A 20470-nucleotide genomic window follows, 5' to 3' on the forward strand; every position below is an offset into this window, starting at 1 on the left:
GCATACATCCTTTGGGTTCTCTGCAAGACTTTCAAGCTTCTCTCTGCCCCCTCCCAAGATCCTGGGGTATTTGTTGTTTAATGGGACCCGAGTCCCATTCAATCCTCTGGCTGTGGCTATAGATGGATCTTCTGGGTCACTAGCTATGGTTTATACTACATTTTCTTTTACCCTTTGCTACAGTGAAAGGGAACTAAGAGACTAAGCCAGATGGGAAATGGTGAGTCGGGGGTCTCACGACGTACCTCTGACTGCAGGGATTGGTCTCTGCTCCTTTGTCTGACAATCCTAAACCAGATCTTTATTAAAATTCTCTACTTTGGACTCTACATAGTTCTGCTCAGCTCATGAAATGACCATCACAGACATCTGCTGGTGGCTCATCAAGCCTTCTAGAAGCTTAGGACCTACTCCATCTGATCAACTCATGTGGACAACAAACAGATGTGGCTCCTGTCCTTGCAGAGCCGATCAGGATAGAAGAGAGGTGAACTCTGACCTACCCAGCAGTCACAGAGATGAGACCTGGAGCTTGGAAGCATGAGAAAGGAGCCATTAGTAACAGCAGGGAAGGCCCAGGCTTCAGTGAGTGTTGGGATCTAAGACAGGCTGAATTTCAGTGCGGCGGGAGTGAGGCCACCCACGAGGAGGAAGGGCATGCACACAGGCCTACAGCTGCTGCTGGATCCTATCACCCTTGGAGCTGAAGCTAAGGTGGTTGGTTCAGCCAACCTTCCAGTACCCACACCCAGACCCAGTGACCCAGGAGACCTTATCTATATGGCCCAGACCTTGGCCCCATGTGCAGGAGAGAGGGGTGGAGATACAAATACTCACTAGCTACTGTTGACTTTCATAAACATCTTGATTAGTAAGTACTTAATCTCTTTATCAGAGTTGTTACTGCAAAACACATAAGCCTCAAGGTAGGGTGGAAGGAAAGTGTCCAGGGCAGGGACACCCCAAATGCGCTAGTTATTTCTTTATATACTGCCATGCCCCCCGCCTAGGGGAGCTGCACAGCAAACAAACAAGCAGGCACACAGCAGCTTAGCATCCACACTCCGGAGGAGGCAGCAGAAGCCCACATGGGAAGTGGATCATCAAACTTGAGGGGTTGCAGAGCCTTTGGGGTTTGGACAGAGAGGCCATATGTGGAGTAGAATCCCTAGGAGGGGACTTAAAAAAGGGAATTGAGAAAAACATGAAGATGGAGTCTGAACAGGGTATGATGGGAGGTGAGCTCAGGTGCAGAGGGGGTTTCTCTGGGCTGACTGCAGGAATGGAGTCCTAGAAAATGGAGCTTTGGCACCTGGGAGGCAGAGGCAGGCAGATCTTTTGAGTTTGAGGCCAGCCAAACCACACAGTAAGACCAACCAAACAACCACCACCACCAAAACAAACAGACAAACACTCCAAAAAAAAAAAAAGTCTGGAGGAAGTCTGACCTCCTCTTCAATCTCAGTGAGCTGATCTGATATAGTCTTTCCAAAAGCGCTATCTGCCCACAGTGTGGTCTGATCTCAGTGCAGGGCCCTTCATTACATCGCGATGTACCTCATCCAGGTTATGTGCTCCCAGGGAGTGGGGGATGCAGGCGCCTGCCCCTAGTCGTCTTTAAGTTTCTCCAACCTTTTTTCAGAGGGGAGGTAGTGGGATGGACAGAGGGAATATTGGCCCTGTGGTACAGATGACCCCTCTCACTTGCTCAAGACTGATAGATACCCTTTCTATTTGTGGTTTCAGTGCCCACTGCTATCAAGCTAGTAACGGCTTTTCGTTCTCTAGTCTACTGTAAAACTCAGTATTCAGAGCTGCCTGAGGCTCATGCCAGGTATACTATGCAGAACACAGGGGTCATGCCAGGGCTAGGGCTGACCCTGCTATAGAACATAGGGGCCATGTCTGAGCCAGGGCTGACCCTGCCTCAGACACCAGAGCAAAACAAAGCTTTTATTATTACCTCAGGCAAGAAGTTACCTCACAGGCCATGAGCAGAACTAGGGTTTGGCACCTCCCCAAAGTATGCTTAGTGCTTGGCTAGGCAAGTGCTCCACCCCCCTGCCCCACACCTCCCAGAGCCCCAAGGGATCCATCCTCTGGGCTGCTCTCATGGATGAAACTCTGTTCTTTTCTAGAGCAGCCCCCTTAAGTGATGAGAAACAACACTGCAGAGAGAAAATCTGAAAGTGAACAACTGCTCTGCTCAGCCAGGCTGCCTGGGCTGCTGCCTCAGAGGCTGTGAGGCTGCCACCGTGTTCAACTTTCACCCCCTTGGCTGGCTGCCTTCCTCTGGGGCAGCTCCCACTTTCCTTTCCTAAAGTAGTGACAAGGACTTTCCCGACACTACAGACAGGAGAGAACTTAGCAGCCACAGCAATGAGTAGGGGGAAGTGGGGACAGACACTTAGATCAGAGTTTCAACCGAGCATGGCTGGCCTGCTCCAGCTAACTCTCCATTCTTGTTAGCACTCTACTCAAGGGGCTCTCCTACCCAAGTGCCCCTCTGTGTCTTACCATCCGGACCTCTGTCCTTCAGAGAAGTCATTCCTAACAGGCCCAACCTGAAGGGTTCCTGCACACACCATCTCCTTGACCTCAGTTTCCACAAAGGAAGAGCCCTGGGGAGCCAGACAGACTCCTTAGCCCACTAACCACAGTCCAGACTCCACAGAGGCATGGGTTAGAGTAACTGTCCTGGAAGAGACCCTGGATCCTGCCACACACCAGCCTGCCTGCAGATCAGGTCTGGACTTGCGCACAGCACATGCCAAAGCTCTATAGGCCTTTCTGGGGAGGTACTCATCAGCTTGCCGTCTGGGTCAGGCTAGGTAGCAGCCAGTTCTGGCTTCTTCCCTGCCTCCTGCATGCATATTCTTGGCAGGGTTGCTCATCTCCTTCCATAAGCTTTATGTAGCCATCAGCAGAGCCTCCCTGTGAACTTTAGGCATTTATTTATTTATTTATTTATTTATTTATTTATTTATTTATTTTTATTTGACTCTGCAGAGGGCTAGGGATTTGGAGGCTCAAAGAAATGAGACAGCTGGTCAAGACCTCTTGCTAAACAAGAGTGGCAGCTCAGCCATAAAGCCTGGGCCACCATCTGAGACAAGAGGGTCCTGGACTCAGGAGGTTCCCTTGGCCCTGAATCCTTTCTGGTATGATCTGGTGACTGTGGGGGACTGTACATCTTTGTGGTGCCACTGGGCTTAGGAGGAGCAACCAAGGGAAGGAGAATTCTTTGGTTCCAGGGAGAACAGGACCTGCAAAGCCTTTGCTTCAGTAATAGGCAGTGACTGTTGTGGAAAGAATATACTCTTGGTGTGGGCTGTATGCTGGTCTGGCCTCTAACTCAGTCTGAATTGGGCCCAGCCAAATACTATGGTTCAGGAAACTGTTCAGACTTCTGGGGCTGCCCTGCACCTTCCCAGTGCTCCTCCAGGTCCCAAGCTTTGGATCATGACCCTGTCTCCCAACATTTCTATGCTACTATTACCTCCTCCTCTCCACACATGCCAGAGGGGATAGCTTATAAGAGAAGACATCTGGATAATGATAGTAAAGGTAAGACAGCTAACAGTCATGGTACTTACTATATTAGGGGCAAAAACTGTTATAAACACACTATATCTGACTCACTCCAGGAGCAACTCTAGGTGGCAGGTTCTGTTACACACACTTTTCAGATAGAGAAAGCACACAGGAGTCAGATGACCTGTCCCAGGTTATGTCTATAGGCAGTGGCAAAGCTGAACTTTAAACCCTGGTTGTCTGGATTCAGAAGTCATGTTCCTATACAAAAATCAAGTCAGCACTGCTTCTCAGACCAGAAAGCTACCAGCAGCAGATCCCCGCCTGGTGACGTCTCAGCTCACCCGCCAGGGTGGGCTTCTTAGTGTCTGCAATGCTGCAGGCTCACTGATGGAGGTGGGCAACTCAAGGCCTCCAGGGTAGTCATTCCTGGCCTTGTCTTCTACTTCCTGCCTCCCACACTCACTGTTTATGGAGAAATGTGTCTGTTCCCATGTCTGTGGTTAACCTGAGACTGTTATGTGAAGTAGGCAGAGGCAGGGCTTGGGGAGGAAGGCCCAGAACAAAAGAGGGGAAGAACCGGTTTGCAGGCACAGAGGCCAAGGCTCCGAGGGCAGGTTGCTTCTTGCTCTTTAATTCCTAGCTGCTGACTGCTTTAGCCCAAGCCCCCCTCCTCTCTTCACTCCTCTTGGGCACATACTGTTGGTACCACCGGGGTCGGGTGATTTCCTAAGGTTTCTTCTGAGTACAACTCTCAAAGCCTTTTCTTCATCTTTGCTGAATTCTCCCCAAGCCTCCTTAAGGCCCTGCCCTCCATATTTACCCTGTTGGCTTTGTTTCACCTAAGTGCTAATACAGGTGGATGACATTTGAGAGAGTCTGTGAGTGGTTGGGAGGCCAGTGCTTCTGCTGCAAGTCCTAGGAGCTCAGGTGAGGAGTGTGGACATGCGGAGCAGGTGCCTGGCATGCACCAAGTCCTGACTCTGGGCCTAGTGTGACAAGAAAATAACTTAACAGGCAGCTCCTATCTAGATTGGCCCTAGATCTGGCTCTGCCATAGAGCTGAGCCAAACATGGAAGGGGCCAGCGACTTCCTCTGTCTTTCTCCAACTAGAACTGTGGCTGTTTACACACCTGCCGAAAGAGGTAAATTCTAGATCAAAGCTAAGGAGGACTTTCTAGTCCTGTCTGCCTGTCCTCACACAGCCCTGGCTCTCTTACTCATTGATGGGAAGTCACCAGACAGCTCTAAACAGAGAAGCCAAATAAGATGTAATCTAACAGATTTTAGCAAGGCAGAGGGAATGGAAGAGTCATGCTCACCACCCTTGAGCTGGCCAGAGTCTCTTCACCCAGTTTATATGCTGGGCCAAGGAGTAAGCATGAACTCTTGGCTGTCTACTAGATATCTTGCTCTGGTTGAACAGGTCTAACACTGAACTCAAGCTTTCATTCCCAAATCTCTTCCTCCTTCACAGCCATCTAGTTTGTGGGGATCCATCTTATTTAGTTGTCCAGGGCAAAGTTCTTCAGGACCTCCCCAGCACCCCTGTTCACAGAGCGCCCACAGATAAAGATAACTCACATGGCTTCTCTGTATCAGTAAAGGAACGGCTGCAGGCCATGAGTTATAAAGGAGGGAAACAGACGATCCCTGTGCTCTGGCAGGAGTAACTACCCTGACAGCAGCTGAATTTCCTGTTTGGAGGAATGAGGGTAGCAGAAACAAACTGACTAGTTCAAGTTTAGGACATAACTAATTATTTGTGTCATATCAAAAATGTGACTTCTAGGATCCAAGTGGATCTGCATCTGCAGCAGGAGAAGGAAGTCTAGACGGGAGTTAACTCGAGAGTCACCAAACAGGAGTAAAGATTGATAAAACCTCACATCTGACAGAGGGCTGATCTCTAAAATATACAAAGAACTCAAGAAGCTAGTCTCCAAAACACCAAACAATCCAATTAAAAAATGGGGTACAGAACTAAATAGACAATTCTCAATAGAGGAATCTAAAATGGCTGAAAGACACATGAGAAAGTGTTCAGCATCCTTAGCCATCAGGGAAATGCAAATCAAAACAACTCTAGAGATACCATCTTACTCCTGTCAGAATGGCCAAAATCAAAAACACCAATGACAGTTCATGTTGGAGAGGATGTGGAGAAAGAGGAACACTCCTCCATGGCTGGTGGGAGTGCCAACTTCTACAGCCACTTTGGAAATCAGTATGGCGACTACCACAAGATCCAGCAATTCCACTCCTAGGCATATACCCCAAAGAAGCACATTCATACAACAAGGACATCTGTTCAACCATGTTCATAGCAGCACTATTTGTAATAGTCAGAAACTGGAAGCAGCCTAGATGCCCCTCAACCGAAGAATGGATAGAGAAATTGTGGTACATTTACACAATGGAGTACTACTCAGCAGAAAAAAACAATGGAATCTTGAAATTTGCAGGAAAATGGATGGAACTCGAAGAAACCATTCTGAGTGAGGTAACCCAATCACAAAAAGACAAACATGATATGTACTCACTCATATGTGGACCTGCTTTATGATACATAGTAGTGACCATGCTTTATCAGAGCTGTTTTTAATGATGTTGCTCAGAATGGTTTCCTTCCAGATGATGATTGAGAAGCTAATTAAAAAAAAAAAAAAATGGTGCCAGGTACCACAACAGTAACAGAACTGTGCTGTTTTCTGGGATTTTGTTTTTTACTTTTTTTTAAAAAATGGTGTGCTGGATGTCTCTACAATTTTGTTCAAATGACTGCAGAACCTGGAAAAGCTGTTGCTGCTATTGATGCATAACATACTGCCATTATTGGTCTTTTTATATAAATATAAATATATATACATATATAATTTGAATTTTTGGAAACTTTAGCTATGCTGTCAACTTTAGAAAAAAGTATCCCAGTTTACCGTGTTGAGTTGGCATTGTACAAAAATTAACAGCCATATTGGTCTAGAAATGTTGAACTTAATTTTTTTCCATTTGTACAGGGGTAATGCACTGTACGTTAAATATGTAAGGTCTTAAAAAAAAAAGAAGGGATTTTGAGAGCCCATCCCAGGTGAAGGGATGCTCTCTTGGCCTGGACACATGAGGAAGGGCCTAGGCCTGGCCCAGGATGATGTGGTAGACTTTGGGGAGCCCCTTTTGAGGGCCTTACCCTGCCTGGGGAGTGGAGAGGGGATGGCTAGGGGCAGGTGGGATGTTGGGGGGAGGGGAGGGAGAGGGAGAAGGGATTGACATGTGAAGCGAGCTTGTTCCTAATTTGAACTAATAAAAGAATAAAAAAAAAAGATTGATAAAACTGAAGTAATCAGAGTGGTGAAGATGTTATTGAGAGGCCTTTCAAGGGTAGAAGAACACATAGACAAATTCCTACTCTGCTTAGCCACTGCTCATCTCCCCTGTAAAGAAGCAGATGACAGGTTCGGTTCCCAGCACCCACATGGTGGCTCACATCACATGTGATTCTGGTTGTAAGGGATTGGATACTCTTTTCTGACCTCCATGGGCACCAGGCACTCATGTGGTATACATATATACATGTAGGCAAAACACTTATCTTAAAATTGATTTCATGTGTCATCCCAGTCACTGTCCTATTTCTCTGCTCCAAACTCACATTTTATTAACATTAAAATTTTAATTATACAAGATTTTTTGACTTTACCACATCCTGGTACCATTCAGACCATGAATCTATAAGTAAATAATGTAGCACAATAAAAATGAACTTTCTAAACAGCAACTCAGCCTAGAGGGGCAATATTGTTAATATTGTTAATGGCCAGCATCCTCCCCTGCCTCTAACTAGAAACACTGTAGCTACATTGATCAGAAGCCAAGACAGATTTTTTTTTTTTTTTTTTTTTTTGAGACAAGGTTTCTTTGTGTAGCCCTGACGGTCCTGGAACTCACTCTAGACCAAGTTGGCCTCCAATAGCAATCTGCCTGCCTCTACCTCTGCCTCCTGAGGACTGGGATTAAAGGCATGCACCACCGCTGCCCAGCTCTGCCTTAATTTTTTGAGCTTTTCCCTGAGCCTGAAACTTGTGTTTGGGCTACAATGGAGGCCATCAAGCTCCTAGGATCCTCCTGTCTCCCCCCCCCCTCCAGTGTGCCCTGCCACATGGTGTTTATGTGGTGCTGGGATCTGAATTCAAGTGTCACACTTGTGCAGCTGTCATTTTTCCACTGAGGCTGTATTTACTTTCAGAAACTCCAGACTTTGAGATGATTATGGTGTCCCTGCCCAAATGGGATTGCAATTAACTCTAAAGTAAACACAAGATACTCTAAGTTCTGACGACCCCCGGAAGTTATTTCAGTGCTTTAAAAAATGAATTTGAAAATACATGTCTCTCTGAACTGTTGGCACCAGTATTATTAGTGTCAAACTACATAATAGAGATGCTAAAGAATGATGGTATTTATTTGGGACTACGCAGGAAGCACTGCAATGTGGAACAAGTACACTATGAACCATGGTGTATGCCAAGGGGATGGGTAGAGGGAAGTGTTAGGTACAAAGTGGGCTCCCCATAATGGCAGTGTCATTGACAATGTCATAATGACATCATGGGCTCAGCTCAGAGGACTCTGACCTGGGAAACAGAAGGATTGCTAGTGGATAAAAAAAAAGCCTAAAATCAGCATTCCTCAGGAACTTGTAAAGTGGGTTTCTGTTAGGAAAAGCCATTACTTTCTTTATGTGCTCCTACACACTACTTCAAGGCAACAGGGCAACTAGTTCCCTATCAACACATAGCCCTGTCACTTATAGGAGTCCTCCACCCAGCACACAGGCTCTTCTAGTCAGCAACCCCTCCCCTAACTCTTAACTCCTCGCTGTTCCCGCTTACATGCTTCCTCCCTTTGCAAACATTGCTCTTTAACAACACTGGCAAGGCTTTCCCTGCCTTTGGCTGTTCTATTCTCTCTGCCCCCTCAGAGATAGCCTTGGCAGTTTGAATAAACCTTTCTTTTCACCCGTGGAGTGATCCAGTTTGATGGTTTCACTGTACCCTCCCTTAGAGGGAGCTTCTAAAGGCAACAATGAAAACAATAATTCTGGCTACAAGGACTACTAACAAAAGGGTGTCCAAGGACCAGTAAGTAACAAGGACAGTACAAGTCCAAGGCTGAGTCAACACTGCTGGGCAGATATTCCCACAGGAGTGCTTCCGGTGGAAGGTTGCAGTGCCTGTGTTCAAGGCATCATTTGTGGTAGTTCTTCATACCAGGCACATATGCACAAGGCCCCCCTTCTTTATGATTTTCCATTTTATTAACATTGCCAGGACAAGACATGGCAACTCCAGCACATTGCCAGAACAAGACATGGCAATTCCTGTTTGGTTTTGGAAAGTTTCATACTACTGCCTTAAACACACAGGTTTCCAGCCAAAACCCATCTCCTGGGGTTTCCTGGTCTGGGACCTTCCAGTGCTGAAACTGGGCAAACTGACAACACTGGCTATCCTAACTGGGACCAAGACTGAAGTTCTAAGGAGAGAAGTGGCCCCAAGGTCAGCAAGTGGAGTTCTGCTATGGGCAAGCCAGAGAAAGACAAGAACCACATGGAGTTCATCTTGAAACTTTGTGTGCCCTTTAAGGGGAGATTCTCATCTTTTCTTTCTCCCACACTTTCTTGAGAAGACCACAGACAGTCTGTCCATGTAGGGAGGAAGCCATCGCAAAGGCACAAACATGAAACAGGATCATTTTGCTTGGCAGTTTTGTCACAGTGGCTGTGGAACTCTTCCTGTGGGGCATGACTCACTGACCCTTCACCCACTTGGCCAGAAGGCGGCAGGGAGAATTCAAGTGTGCTACTGAATTCTCACCCTCATCCTGTCCACTACTCGTTATTAGCTTGATGCCACTTAGAACAAAACCGAGACCCAGAGAGGTCAAGCCATGTGCCCCAGGGCCTTTGGTTACTCACTAGCAGGTCTGGTGTTCTGTTACATGAATGTCGTGCTCCAAGCTGGTGCTCAGTGCCTGGACAGAGCCCCCAAAGCCTAGTGCGGACATTTTGGTCATGTGTGTGAAATGTCAGAAGTGGTGCAGGGGAAGGAGAAGAGCCAGAGGAGAAATCAGGACCTTAAGAACACACAGGCTCCTTGAGGGAACAGCATCCCTGTCCCTGGAGGGGATCTACTAAGACAGACAGGTCCTCAGATTGAGCTATCTGCCAAACAAACAGATGTTTTAGAAACATTCTGGGGAGGTTGGAGAGAGAGGGAGAAGAAAGCCAGTGAATAGTTCAGACATCTTCATGCTTCTCTTGAGAACTATCAGACAACTGTCTCTTGGGCTGTTACCTATGACTAAGTATAGAACTCTATCTAACATAGGGCTCTCAGGACCAGGCAGAACTGACTCTATCTCCTAACAGGGTCTCTGGGGAGACATGTGAAATGTTTACATTGTTAACTGCTAAATGAAGTCTTTTTAAACCAAGGCAGATGGGCTAGGAAAACATTCCTATGTGTTAGGTGGGGTGGTACATTGTAATTTCAGCACACATACACAAAGCAAAAGAAGCAAAGTGTCAAGATTTCAGGTGGAAAGCAGAGGGCAGGGTTTAGAGACACAAACAGGTGCACTTGACCCCCTAGAGAGTCTCCAGCTCTGTGACAGGAGACATAGTCTTTATTCATTAGTTTCTATGTGTAGACACACTAATGCCATGTAGATGTGGGCAGGAAGCTCTGAGCCTCAGTTTCCTCATTGTCATGCTTTGGATATTAAGTGTTCATTCAAGTCTCATGTACTCAAGGCTGGTGGCACTATTTTGGGTGATTCTGGGAGTCTCAGGAGCCGGCCTGGCTGGAGGTTGATGAGCCTTTGGTGGTTACAGTTGGCTGCTGGTCCTTCTTGGTTTACCTGCTTCTTGTCTGTCGTGAAGTGGGTAGCTTCTGCCAAAATCAGTGTGTCTAAGGACTATGGACTGAGACCTCTGAAGTAAGCCTTTCTCCTTTAAGTTGCTTCTGTCTGATAGCCCACCACAGCGCCAACTCTGAAGTACTCATTTACTAAGTGGGGTTAATCATTGGGCTATCCCATCCAGTCCTGGAGGGTTAAAACAGTCTGACTGTAGGGTACTTAGAACAATGTCTAAGTCAAGGAAGTATTGAATAGGGGTTATTGCCACATTTTGCCTATAACTTATATATCTCTCTGGAAGAATGTTTTGAAAACTCTGGGGTGGCTGCTTTGTGTCTGCTACACAGCACCAGTCTCTGCTCCTTTCTCCCCTAGGTTGTGAGGCTTTGCTTTTTCTTTTTTCTTTTTTTCTTTTTCGAGACAGGGTTTCTCTATATAGCTTTGTAGACCAGGCTGGCCTTGAACTCACAGAGATCCGCCTGCCTCTGCCTCGAGAGTGCTAGGTTTAAAGGCATGTGCCATCAACACCAGCTGGCTTTTCTTTTTCTGGGTATTTGTTATAAGTTAGGTCACTTTCTCCTCAGAGGGAACCCAAGGAGGAAAAGCAGTCAGGTGGCCCTTGGGACATGGCAAGATAGCCTGGGGCAGGATCACAGGTATGACTGGTTCTTGGACAGCTCCCTCTTTCTTTTTAAAGAAAAGATGAGTTCATATAGCCCAGGCTAGAACTCTGGATACTACTGTTTCCACCAAATGCTGGAGTCACAAGCCTCTGACACCATACCTGGCTGGCTTTTTTTTTTTTTTTTTTAGGATTTATGTTACACAAAGACAGCTAATTCATCTATATCTATAGGTTATATATAATAATAATATCAGAATATCTTTATTATTTTTGTTACTTGCAATGAAGACCAGGCTCTATGTATGTCAGGGCAGAAAAGTGGAGAACAGGGATCTGAACACACGTCCCAACTGCCCAATGCTTATGAACGATGAAGCTGTGAAGGTGTTTTGTAAGAAGCAACTAGGCACACTGCTTCTATTACTCTGTTTTTCATCTGCACCTGACTGGGCTGTCACAGTCCCCTAGGGATGCACCTCGTTTGTGGTGAGCCCTGGAGCAGCTTCTCCAGGGAGATGGCCCAGGGCAGCTCTGCATGCTGCATGCTTTTAGGGATGAGATGCTGACTGCACTGGAGAGGGAGCCCAATGGCTTTTCTTACCTGGTCAGTTGTGGCCGGTGGTGGCAAAGCCGGAGAGTGGGAGATCATGCGCAGAGAGGCCTCCAGTTGTTGGGGAGGCAAAAAGAAGTTGGGCACCACAATAGGTTCTGGGCTGCACGGGATAGTTAAGGGACAAAAATACCTAAAAGCCTACCCTCATGCCAGACCAACACCCCAATTGACTTCAATCAAACCATTCATGTTTTCCTCATCTTATTCCTCATGTCCATGAATCCTCACTGGAAGACCCTGCCCTCTCCTGACATGTGTCCCACCCCCTCCCCTCCCCTCTCTTTAGTCTCTAATGGGCACATATCCCAACCTCCTCCAGGAGGACCTTTCCTAATTTTATCCAAAACGTTCCTCCTCCTTCGATTCTGAAAGCAGTCTGTAACACAGAAGAATGCTCAATTATTATAAGATTTTTTTCAGATTATTATTTTAAGTGCATGGGTGTTTTCTCTGCATATATGCCTGTGTACCACATGCATGCCTGATACTCAAAGAGGCTGGAAGAGGGCAGCAGATTTCCTAGTTACAGACAGTTGTGAGCCTACATGTGAGTGCTGTAAATTGAACCTGGGTCCTCTGGAAGAGCAGCCTGTGCTCTTAACTACTGAGTCATCTCTCCAGCCCAAATTTTAGTTTCATATGACTTTCATATGTGTCCAATATTCTTCAAGTTTCTCAATTGCAGTTTCCTTCAGTTCCCCCAGTATCTGCCTAGAGCTCGAAGGAGAAATAGTTGCAAGGGTTAAATACTGGCTGAGGGCTTGCTGTTAAAAGTGATGTTTAGACATAGGGAGGGTGGAAAGGTGACCCTAGGGCAATGTCTTGACCAGGATGGAGGTGACTGGTACTGGGAGGATCAGTTTACTGGCTGACTGGCTGTTCTCGAACACACACACACACACACACACACACACACACACACACACACACACACACACACACACACACACAGAACTGGGGGTGTGGAGGCTTGGAATAGCTGATCTGTCCAATCTGCACATGAGACCTATAAGGTGTGGGCTATAGCTCGGACTTCTTTGTACCCTCGTAAGCTGCTGTTGGAAGCACACTCTTCTACAAATCTGTTGAATCACAGCACTGACTCAGATTGCCTTAATTTTGAGGGAGATGGAGGGAACTGTTGTAGTGTTGTTTTTCAGAGTTTCTGTTTAAGCAACTAAGTATGGCTCTGATTTAATTTATTTACCCCAGCTTCCTATTTTATGTTTTTCTAAGAGCACAGAGATGATGTCAATTTCACAGCCCTATTCCTGTTACTCAGCACAGTGCCTGGGGCAGAATAAATGCTCACTGAGTATTTGCTGAATGGATGGCGTGCACCCATGTACAAGGCTGTTGTATTTAGGAGACTGACACTGTGTCCTTCCATCTCACTCCCACCATGAATCTCCTCCTAGTTACCACCTGGCTGACAATCAGGAGGATTGAGATTACACAGGAAACATGCTTTGAATGGCACTTGACATCATAACCTGCTACTCTTGTTGCCTTGGTATGTAGTAACTGTCCTCTCCACTAGCTCTCTTAGGCACTGAAATATGGTCTTCTCCCACCACTGCAAGGTCATTTCTGAAGTTCACATGTCCCACCATAGGCTCCATCCTCACTTCTGACCATGACATGAAACTACAGCTCTGCTTGCATGCTATCTCCCCAGTGCCTCCCAGTTCTCATGAACCCTGTTCCCATGCCACCTGTGGTGTTTTGAAATAAATGGCTCCCAAATGGAGTGGCCTTGGAGTAGATGTGGCCTTGTTGGAAGAAGCTCGTCATTGTGGGGGTGAGTGTTGAGGTCTCCTATGCTCAAGCTATGCCCAGTGTCACCATTCACTTCCTGCTGCCTCTAAATCAAGATGCAGAACTCTTAAGCAATTTCTCCAGCACCAGGTCTGCCTGTATGCCACCTGCCATGATGGCAACAGACTAAACCTCTGAAACTGTCAGCCACTCCAATTAAATGTTTTCCTTCATAAGAGCTGCGGTGGTCATGGTGTCTCTTCACAGCAACAGAAACCCTAAGATACCACTCCCAGCGCTTCACAGCTCTATTCTTTGGCTGTCTTTACGCTTGAGAACTCACTTGATCCTCTGTCTGTAATCAAGGACTACATTTCCTCCTGGATGCCCCTCAGGCACTTGTCCAACATGTAAATGTGTTCCCCTGTCTAGTAAAGACATTGCCAACTTACAACCTGTGACAGAAATGTCAGCCACATCTCACATGTTCTTCTTCATCCCCATCCTTGTCTGATCCTGTATCTTCTTTCCTCTCCCAACACTCTATGCTTAGACCAGATGGTCTCCATCTCTTTTGGTACAAATGTCCTCGGTCATCTGCTGCTGTTTGCTTACTTTCTTCTGTTTTGAGACAGTATCTTTCCCAGGTTAGCCTTGAACTCCTGACTGCTCTGCCCCAGCCTCTGACTGCTGGCATAACAGGTGTGCCTGCCACACCAGCAGGCCCACTCTTCACATCTCTTTTTGTACTTCTGAGCAGACCCCTCTTTTTGCTCCATGTCTCACCAAAGCACTTGGAGCAACTGCCTGGGTACCTGACTTTCACCTGACAGTAGGAACTGGAGGTAAAGGCTGATCAGTGCACAGTCTGGCAAGAAAAAAAGGTCTGAACTCAAGCAGCTGGAGGGCTGGGCACATGTGGCAGCTCTTTCCTGACAACAATCTGACCATTACCACACTGACTGTGACAGTAGTAATGTCAGGAGCTCCACCCAATGTTGAGTCTGGGGAGCAGTGTTACCCAGAGGTGGCCTGGTGGAAGGAGGGCCTAGTCCCTAGCCATAGGCCTTTCCTGATCCCTATAACTCTTAGGTTCTTCTCTGACCCGTATCATGAATCACATATGTGTGTGTGGCCCCGGGTATGGCTCAGTTGGTATTTGCTGTGCAGGTACAGCACCTGTATAAAAAGTCAGGTACATGCTTGTCATCCTAGTGCTGAGAAGATCCCTGGAACATAGCAGCCACCAGCTAGTTTTGCTGAACTGGTGAATTCCAGGTTCTGTGAGAAACATTGTCTCAAAAAATAAGGTGAAGAAAAATGGAGGTTGTTCTGGCCTCCACATGCACTAGCACACACACACACAGTGATCATATATACATACACATGAACACACATGCACACAAATTAATAACTTACACAAATGTTTCTATTCATCTATTTTCTCCATTTTATGGAAATGTGATAGTTCAGTTTACTCTATGTCTACTGATTTCTATTCTGCAATGCTAGGTGACGGTGAGCATGGGGATAGAAAGAACACTGACACAAGGAGCTTATATGTCTGGTCAGGTAGGGATCATTTCTTCCATTTGATCTGAGACGAGACTCAGAAAGGCAAAACCTGAATTTATACCAGTAATAAGATGTGGGGTCTGTGACAGCCAGGGATCCGGCATGGGACTGACCTAGGCCCTCTGCATCTGGGTGACAGTTGTGTAGCTTGGTCTGTTTGTGGGGCCCTAGCAGTGGGACCAGGACCTGTCCCTGATGCCTGAGCTGGCTCTTTGGAACCTACTCCCTATGATAGAACGCCTCTCCCAGCCTTGATGCAAGGGGTAGGAGCTTGGTCCTGCCTCAACTTGATATGTCATGCTTTGTTGACTCCCATGGTAGGCCTCATCCCTTCTGAATGGAGACCGAGGAGGAGTGGATGGGGGGTATAGAAGGGAGGTGGGGGGAGGGAACAGGAGGAGAGGAGGGAGGAGAAATTTGTTGGTATGTTAAAAAAAAAAAAATAGATGTGGGGTCTGAAGGGTCCAAGTCAGGCTCCCTAATTTCTAGGATGGGAAGATCTCTTATCATAAAGCAGCCTACTTCACTGGCCAGCGTGGCTCATAGGATCAGCTGGATAGGTGCATCCATGAAGTGCTAACACATCATTGTTTCAAGGGAAGGGGGCGTATCAGGTACACACCTTCTCATCAGTAACGACATTCTGGGAGAAGTCTACCTCAGTGATACCCACTTCTTAGTTCTATCACTACTTTCTTTCTTTCCTTTCTTTCTTTCTTTCTTTCTTTCTTTCTTTCTTTCTTTCTTTCTTTCTTTTTCTTTCTCCCCCCCCCTCTTTAGAAAGGGTTTCTCTGTGTAGTCCTGACTGTCCTAGAACTAGCTCTGTAGACCAGTCTGGCCTTGGTCTTGAACTCAGTTATCTTCCTGCATCTGTCTTCTGAGTGCTGGGATTAAAGATGTACCTCACCACCGCCTGGCTCACTTTTTAATTTTTTTTTTTTTTTTTTAAAGTTAGATCCTGGGGACTGGAGAGCTGCTTCAGTGGTTAAGAGCACTGCCTGCTTTTCCAGAGGACCTAGGTTCTATTCCCAGAGGCTCACAACTATCTGCAACTCCAGTTCTAGAGGATCCAACACCCTATTCTGGCCTCCAAGGGTACTACATACACATGGTACACAGATATTTATGTGGGCAAAATACCCATACACAAAAAATAATAATAATAAATTAATCTTTAAAAAAAAGTCCCCGAGCCTGTTTTCTCGCATGCAGACTAGATGGTACTCATCTAAAATACTTGAGGTGACACACTGAAAAGTTCCTAGCATACAGTAAATTCTAATCAATAGTAAAAGTCTCTCTACACACACCCTCCTTTCTGTGGTGCTGGGGATAGAACCCAAGGCTAGGCAAGTGCTCTACCAAGGGACTATAGGCCTAGCTCCAGCCTCCCTTTTATTTCAGCTGGGGGCCGGAGCCTTGCCTTCAGGTAGGGAACTGCACAGTGTGCAAACTGGAGAAGTCAGACAGAGAAGTTTCCTGTGAATGTGCTACCAACACCCAAGCCCCATTCAGTACTTTATACCTGAAGGGGAGATTTTTTTTTTTTTTTTTTGGTCTTTTTTGGACAAGGTTTTGCTCTGTGACTTAGACTGACCTAGAGCTCCTAGTTCTCCTACCACAACCCCCTCACCCCCACTCCCCCCAAGTGTGGGAGTATATGCATGGGCCACCAAGCCTGGCTTCAGTGGTGGATATAACACTAACCACGCAGGTGAGCCTTCTCATGCCCTATTCCTTCCAGTGCATTACATGAGGGCCACTGGTCACATGCACTCTCTATTAGCCTGAAACCAGCATACACAGTGCTCAGGATGGATGGCCTTAGTACCTTTTGTGGGAAACAGCAAAGGATACAGAAGGAGGCTCTGCCTCGTGGACATCCCTGGTCCAGTTGTTACCTGTTCCTGCCTCACAGAAGGGGAGTCCATGGGTGGCTCCTTGAGGTTTTCCCTCTTGCTTTGGGAGGGCAGGTACAGAGGAAACTTCTCAAAGCTCTCAGAAGAGTCACTGAACTCACTGGAGAAAGTTTCCCTCTCAGCCAGGATCTCTGGCATGGGTCTCTTGTCCTGCTTTTTCTGTGGTGAGCCCCATCCAACAGAATCATTGCTCTCTTTGGCTCCTGAGACTGTTAGGCCTGGGACTAGCAGAGGCTGGGCTGAGGCAGATTCTTCAACCTTGGTCTTATAGGCTCCACCCTCACAGGCAATACTGTGGCTAGGGGAGCCCCGTCCGGCCTGGGGGTTGACTGCCTTTTGTGGGCTGGACATCAAGCTACTTCTGACCTTAAGCTCCTCTCTGGGGAAAGGTCCGGGAGGACAGGAGGAGCCTTCCCTTTGTACCTCATTGGGCTGAGGGCTGATGACCTCACCACTCATGTCTGATGTAAAACTGGACCAGGGGCTAGTTTTGTCTGTCACTGTGGTAATTTCATTTAGGGTCCTGGGCTCAATAATATCTTCTTCATAGTCTTCATCACTGAGTTCTGGGTCCACCTCAGTGTCATCACTCCTCTGCACCCTCGTGATGGGTACTGCATGCTCCACCAACTCATGGAGCAGTCCTCCTCCCTCTGAAATCTCTTCAAGAACAGGGGCAGGCAGGGAATTTGTGCTCGCCTCTCCAGCTCTTGCCAGTGGCTCCTCTGGAGTGGTGCTTCGTCCTTGAAGGGCCTCAGTGTCCTGGGCATCTGGGAGGGTGGTGACTGTTCTGCTTCTACTCCTGGCTTGGTGAGAAGCCAAAGCTGCTTGTGAGTCTCTGGTGATAGTCTGCAGATCTGAATAGCAACAGATACCACTCTTACTACATGCAGGGCTACAGACCACACGGTCCCCTCGCTGGCCTCTACTTCACAAGCATCCTTGCCATGGGACTTTAAGCAAACCTCACAACAGTTAATTCACCCAGGAGTCAGTGAAACTATAGTCACAGCAGTACAATCTCTAGTACTTTATTCTAACATTAGAGGCTGAAATCTAGTCTATTTGTAGTTGTAGAGACACCTGTGAAGTGCTCATGCTCAGATCTCTCGGGAGCTGAGGTCCTGATGGGCATGCTCATGCTTCCGTTTACTTCAGTAATCACCTATATTAAAACCAAAACGAGAGTCCACTCATTTACCTATTCGATGACAGTTATTAAAACTAGCTATTTTACTTGGAAAATAGAAGCAAGGAAATCTTATTAATGCACAACAAAAGAAAAGAATACAGGCAGCAGGGCACTGGAAAGAACACAGGCTTTGGGTCCAGTCTCTATAGTTAAGTTTGTGGTCATGAGCAAACTGACCCTTCTGAGCCTGTTTTTTTTTTTTTTTTGCTCAAACGTGACTGATACCAGCCACTTCACAGCCTTGATAATCTATGAGAAAAACGGGCATACACTGCAATGTGCCATGTACAGGCACTTAATAAGGAGAAAGTCCTAGTCAAATCAAATTATTTTTGGATAAAACGAGGGTGGAGACATTAATAAATAAGTTGGCATAATGGTACATGCCTTTGGTTTTAGCTTTTCTGAAAGCTGAGGCAAGAGGCTTGCTTTAGTATAGGAGTTTTGAACCACCCTGGGCAACATAGCAAGATCTCATCTCAAATAAGGAATAGAAAATGATCCGTGATAGTAAATTACATGTTTGCATGTTTCTTTTCTAGAAAAAGTCAGAAGCTAGTGGCGGATTTGACTTCCAGGGCTAACCTGCTTATTGCTAGAGGGTAACTGATAGGAGGGGCTTGTTTAGTATGGTCATAGTGTTCAGGCATCAGGAGAGGTTGTCTACGTATGAGTGAACCTGTAAGTAGAACAGGCACCAGGCAGACTTATTTGGCCCTGGTCTTTTGGTCCTAATTATTGCCTTGGAGCAATTCCTTTTTTATAAACCAGTTTATCTTCCAATGCCTATTACATCTCCTCTAGGAATCCTACCCAGATGCACCAGCTAGAAGGCTCTACTCTAGCCATGTTCCATAAGGAAACACACGAGAACACTACAATATAAAGCTGTTTCTCACATCAGTTTGTGAGCGTCTTGGGGCAAGGCCCACACGTCTGGTTCATGTTGTCTCCAGGGGCCAGCAAAGGCTTACCATACAGATACAGCAAGAATGAGACCCACACTTGTGACTCACTCATACCCACTAATCTAGCAGACTCTTATAAAAGTGTACTGAAGCATGATGGAGAGAGTAGGCTTTGTTACTTCTGAACTGTTTCCTGATATAGAGCTCTCTTCGAATACATACCGTCTGTGAAAATAAGCTCTTATTCTGTTTGCTAAGAACTTCCTTTTCTTTTTTCCCTTTTCTGTATGAGGTACTGTGACAGAGCTTAGGGTTTGCACATATTTGGTCCCTGGGCTGCATCCTTATTTTCTTTCTGGGTAAGCATTAAGCTTCCAAATTTGACTTCAAAGCCAGCTTTAATCCTGTTTTTTTTACTACATCCCTGTAAGGGGATTCCCCTATCTGTAGCACTTGCATCCTGACAAAGTCTCTCTTGTCTTAACACATTTTCTCTTGGGAGAAGCTTCTTTGGCTCATGACAGAGTATAAGTTTATGATGGCAGAGACAACTGTCTGCTCTGTCTGATGGTGATGGAAGCCCACTACAAGGTATACAGAGTGTTGTTCAAGACATGTAGATTTTACCCTTATACCCAGAGTGTCTTTCAGGCCAATGAAGACTTATACTCACCTCTACCTCTCAATACCAATATGGAGGCAAAGTAAGAGTTACTCTAAGGGACTTTTTGGGATGGTAAACTATAGACCCATACAGGTCTTCTACAGTGATTTTTAAATGTGCAGACTTTGTTCTGGTATGTGGGTGCATGTCTGTAATCCAACATTTGGAAGGCCAATGCAGGAAGATTATTGTGAATCTGAGGCCAGCCTGAACTACACAGTGAGACTCTGCCTCCAAGTCAGCTAACCAACCGAACCAAAAAACCAAAACCAAAAACAACAACAGCAACAACAACAAAAATCTTGCATACTTCTGGACTCTGGAAATTAGAATTTTAAACATGTTTGTAGCTAAGTTTCCCCCTGAAAGATAGTGGTGCAGACAAGTTCAAGAACAGTTAGGCGGTGGTGGTGCATGCCTTTAATCCCAGCACTTGGGAGGCAGAGGCAGGTGGATTTCTGTGAGTTCGAGGCCAGCTTGGTCTACAGAGTGAGTGCCAGGATAGCTCTAAAGCTACCTAGAGAAACCCTGTCTTGAAAAACCAAAACCAAACCAAACCAAACCAAAAAACCAAAAACAAGAACAGTTAGGAAGCTATCACCTAATCTATGCCTGTTATTTTTGGTTAGGGGAATGAAAGCTCAAGAAAGAAGAGAGCATACCTAGTGTCAATAGCAAGTCAATGCCAGAAACCAAGGACCTGGTCCCTTGCTCCTGTCCACACCACCATCCTTTCCTTCCAAAGGAAGACGGCAAAGGAAGA

The 20470-nt window shown here is 46.3% G+C and overlaps 1 protein-coding gene across 1 annotated transcript in view; it reads right to left on the reverse strand.

Moving 5' to 3' along the window:
* The window catches only part of C2cd3 (C2 domain containing 3 centriole elongation regulator), a 100657-nt gene that overhangs the window by 2045 nt on the left and 78142 nt on the right, over window positions 1-20470 (reverse strand). The window contains exons 31-32 of the mRNA XM_027407777.2: window positions 16882-17800; window positions 11680-11791 (exon numbers count right to left, since the gene is read on the reverse strand). Of these exons, the coding sequence (XP_027263578.1) occupies window positions 11680-11791; window positions 16882-17800 (1031 nt within the window). The remainder of the gene's footprint in view (window positions 1-11679; window positions 11792-16881; window positions 17801-20470) is intronic.

The sequence above is a fragment of the Cricetulus griseus genome, chromosome 3 (genome assembly GCF_003668045.3).
Source record: "Cricetulus griseus strain 17A/GY chromosome 3, alternate assembly CriGri-PICRH-1.0, whole genome shotgun sequence".
NCBI classification, from domain to species: domain Eukaryota; kingdom Metazoa; phylum Chordata; class Mammalia; order Rodentia; family Cricetidae; genus Cricetulus; species Cricetulus griseus.